At 39.7% G+C, this 3,563-nt stretch overlaps 1 protein-coding gene across 1 annotated transcript in view; it reads left to right on the top strand.

Annotated features, from left to right (window-relative positions):
• The first annotated feature begins 1,173 nt into the window (after positions 1-1,173).
• Positions 1,174-3,563, top strand: part of LOC105453102 (acetylcholine receptor subunit alpha-L1) — a 7,338-nt gene continuing 4,948 nt past the window's right edge. The window contains exons 1-5 of the mRNA XM_011694808.1: positions 1,174-1,514; positions 2,360-2,588; positions 2,756-2,800; positions 2,906-3,015; positions 3,228-3,408. Of these exons, the coding sequence (XP_011693110.1) occupies positions 2,409-2,588; positions 2,756-2,800; positions 2,906-3,015; positions 3,228-3,408 (516 nt within the window). The 5' untranslated portion in view covers positions 1,174-1,514; positions 2,360-2,408. The remainder of the gene's footprint in view (positions 1,515-2,359; positions 2,589-2,755; positions 2,801-2,905; positions 3,016-3,227; positions 3,409-3,563) is intronic.

Below are 3,563 nucleotides of genomic sequence, written 5' to 3'. Positions count from 1 at the left end.
AGGTATAAGCGCAAGAGAATGGCCTACGCATAAGAATAAAGTGCTGTAATGTACAATGTCTCTCGCTCCCCTCTCCCGCTATAGAGCTGGAATGCTAAATGTCCCCGGCTGCGCGGGAGCACTCGGCAGCACAATGATTTCATTACGTTTAAAGTTTGTACGAAATATATAAAGCCAGGAGTGGCATATCCTTTATATACCCGTCGTCAGTGACCCATCAGTTATTAATACGGCCGTAATAATTAATGGATAATAATTAATCAGCTGCAAGATGCAATAAAGTATCATGCAAATTGTGATCTGTGCGTGACGGGGCGATCATCGCATTTCACCTCTCTCTCTCTCTCTCTCTCTCTCTCTCTCTCTCTCTTCCCATGTTACTTGGGAAATTTACGTCTGAAAGTACTCACTTTACGAGCGAAGTAAATTTTAGAAAATTGTACAATGAGAAAGTATAGTCGTACTTGAACGTCTCACAAATAATTTAAAACAATAACGTGCACAAATAGAAAAGATGGTCAAGTGCAATGTAAATGTTTGCGATGCACACACATACAGGCACGTAAAAAAAAAAAAAGAAACTGGCTACCCAGTGATTGTGACACTCCAGAGTGGATTTACGATGCTCGAGAAAATAAACCGTTTTATATCGAGCTTATTTTATATATATATATATTGCGTCAAAAAATGAAATTGACACGAAAATAACGGGGGGGGAAGGGGAAGGAAAGGGTAATCAAATTACCATGTAGAAATATCGCGGAAATAATTTATCTGTTGCATAAAAATCGAATTAGTAAAATGAAGCATAGCTCTCTCGTGAATTAAATGTTCATCGCGGCTAAAGCGGTTCTCTTGTTAAATAATGGACATAAAGCAGAAAATAATGTAAATATGAGAGAGAAAGAGAGAGAGAGAGAGAAGAGAGGGAGAGAGAAAGCGCTGTGAGATTCTCTCGCCGGGAAAGGGCGTAGTACGCCCAGGAAAGTGCCGAGGCCCCGGCCGACTCGTCCGTCTTTTTCCACTGCGAGAGGCGACGCAGTAGAAATCGACGAGTTTGCGCGACACGGGCGCTACTCGCAGCGCGCAGAGGCAGAAGCGGGCCACGCGCGGTACATGCGCAATGGTGTATTGATCCTGCGAATTTCAGATGCACGTACCAGCATCCCAGTGGTCCAGCGGCTGTACACAATGTCATTTCTGCCGGACGTTCTTCCGGCGTTTCGCGAGCGGAACGACGATCCGCGCGAGTAATGAGAGAGCCCCGCGCCCGACGAGGTGTCGCCGACTGATATAAGTAAGCGCGCGCCCGGAGATCGAACGTATTTCCAGATTCACACGGCGGATTATGATACGCAAGGAGGGCACGGGGATAAAAGCGCCGTATTTAAGGGAAACGAGTAACCGGGGCGTCCGAGGTGGCCGAAGCGCAAGTACATCCACGACCGTTTAGATTACGTTCCGATACGCGTATACATGCCCTCAGAAATAGTTCCTCGGTGAACGAAATCACGGTAAGCGCTGTGAAAACATAGACCCAGTATAAGTTTTCGAAATAATAATTTTTGGTTCAGAATATATTTTCCTATATACGGATAATTGTAGCGTTAAGAGCGACGATTCGGCACATGGAGCGGATCATTTGCATTTATACGTAGCGAGAAGTAATGCGTGCTAAATTTATATTTGAGGTGTCACTATAGAAAAATTGTAACCTTTGAATCTTACACGTTTGCGAATGTATAATATCTGAAACTTTTTGCAATGTAATAAATATATATTAATACTTTATTTGACGAAGTATTTGAAGAAGGTTTGAGATACGCCAAAGTACTTGTCGTAAAAATTAATACGGACAGACGGCTGTGCTTAATGCAACAGGTTCATAATTCTATAACTAACAACTCGCAAAGCTCAGTTAAGCTATTGACGTAAGCGTTGTAACTACTAATTAAATTAAATCGTAGCTTCTTCAGCCGAGACAACTGAAAAAAAGTATGAGCGACAGTTAAAAATAAAAAAATAATTACAAATGTAGAATAATCCCAACAATGAACATTTTCATTTAATATTCTGCTTACTTTCTGCCATAACGAAATTGTCTTACGTTTATAAAGTATAATCAGTTTATAAAATATAATCTTGCAAATATATGCGGAAAGAGGAAAAATAGCTAAAAAATAGGAGAAAGAAAAATTTATACTGTTATAATATAATAAATATTTTTATGTATAATATATACATAATTTTTTTTAATATTAAATCTGATAATTTTCAAGATAATAAAGTTGTTGGATATTTCATAAAACTACGGATGAAATAAATCGAGTGACCGCATGTCGGTTTATTAATCTTTCAGGATACTTTTGACGAGTCTTGTTTAATCGCACGTTTGAACGCAACGCAAAATGATGTACTCCTTAATCATCCTGATCCTTTCGGTGGGGATCTGCTACAGTAATCCAGACGCTAAGAGACTTTACGACGATCTGCTCTCGAATTATAATCGGCTGATTCGACCTGTGTTCAACAATACTGACACCGTTGTTGTGAAACTAGGGCTTCGTCTCTCGCAGCTGATAGATCTCGTACGTAGCGTGTACATTATTTTATGCAATATAATCGTGCTAATAAGATAAAAAATTATCAAAAAATTGCATTAAAATAAGTTTATATGATATGTAACGTATTACAACTGGCGCGCAGAGCTGTTTTAATAATATCACCTTTAATAAAATCTGTTCGTCGTTTGCAGAATTTAAAAGATCAAATCCTAACGACGAACGTCTGGTTGGAGCACGTAAGTGTTGAGCTACATGAAAAAAAATTCGAGCAACTTTTGATTGCCATCGAGACTGCGAGTTGAAAGATTAACATGTGACCGAAGCCGAATTCATAATTTCAGGAATGGCAGGATCATAAATTCATATGGGAGCCCTCGGAATACGGAGGTGTCACTGAACTCTACGTGCCGAGCGAGCATATATGGCTGCCCGACATTGTACTTTATAACAAGTACGTGATGCCGTACGCTCTCTCTTTTCACTATCTCTTTACCTCTTTTACGATTATTGCGATCGGAAAATATAAGCACGTCGCGCAAGTGATGTACTGCAAATTGTTGCAATTCCAGTCCTTTTATTGATGACTTCATCCGAGTATCGTGAATTATATAATGCGTATTAAAAATTTGTCAGCGCATTTGAAGTAACGAGCCTTACTTTCAGCGCGGACGGAGAGTACGGTGTGACAACAATGACTAAGGCCGTTTTGCATCACACCGGCAGGGTGCTTTGGACCCCTCCGGCAATTTTTAAATCTTCCTGCGAAATTGACGTTAGATACTTCCCCTTCGATCAGCAAACATGCTTCATGAAATTCGGCTCGTGGACATACGACGGCTTTCAAGTGAGTATAGATTTATTGTTTTGACGCAGCAGGATGATTATAAAATTATTAATTAAAAAAATCAATTATTGATTAACTTTCGTTGTACACAAGGCGTCAAAAATGCCTACCTGAAATTGCAGGGGCACATATATACTTATATATATATATATATA

Source organism: Wasmannia auropunctata, unplaced genomic scaffold, assembly GCF_000956235.1.
Source record: "Wasmannia auropunctata unplaced genomic scaffold, wasmannia.A_1.0 LD336004.1, whole genome shotgun sequence".
NCBI lineage: Eukaryota > Metazoa > Arthropoda > Insecta > Hymenoptera > Formicidae > Wasmannia > Wasmannia auropunctata.
This window is presented reverse-complemented; position numbering and strand designations above follow the sequence as displayed.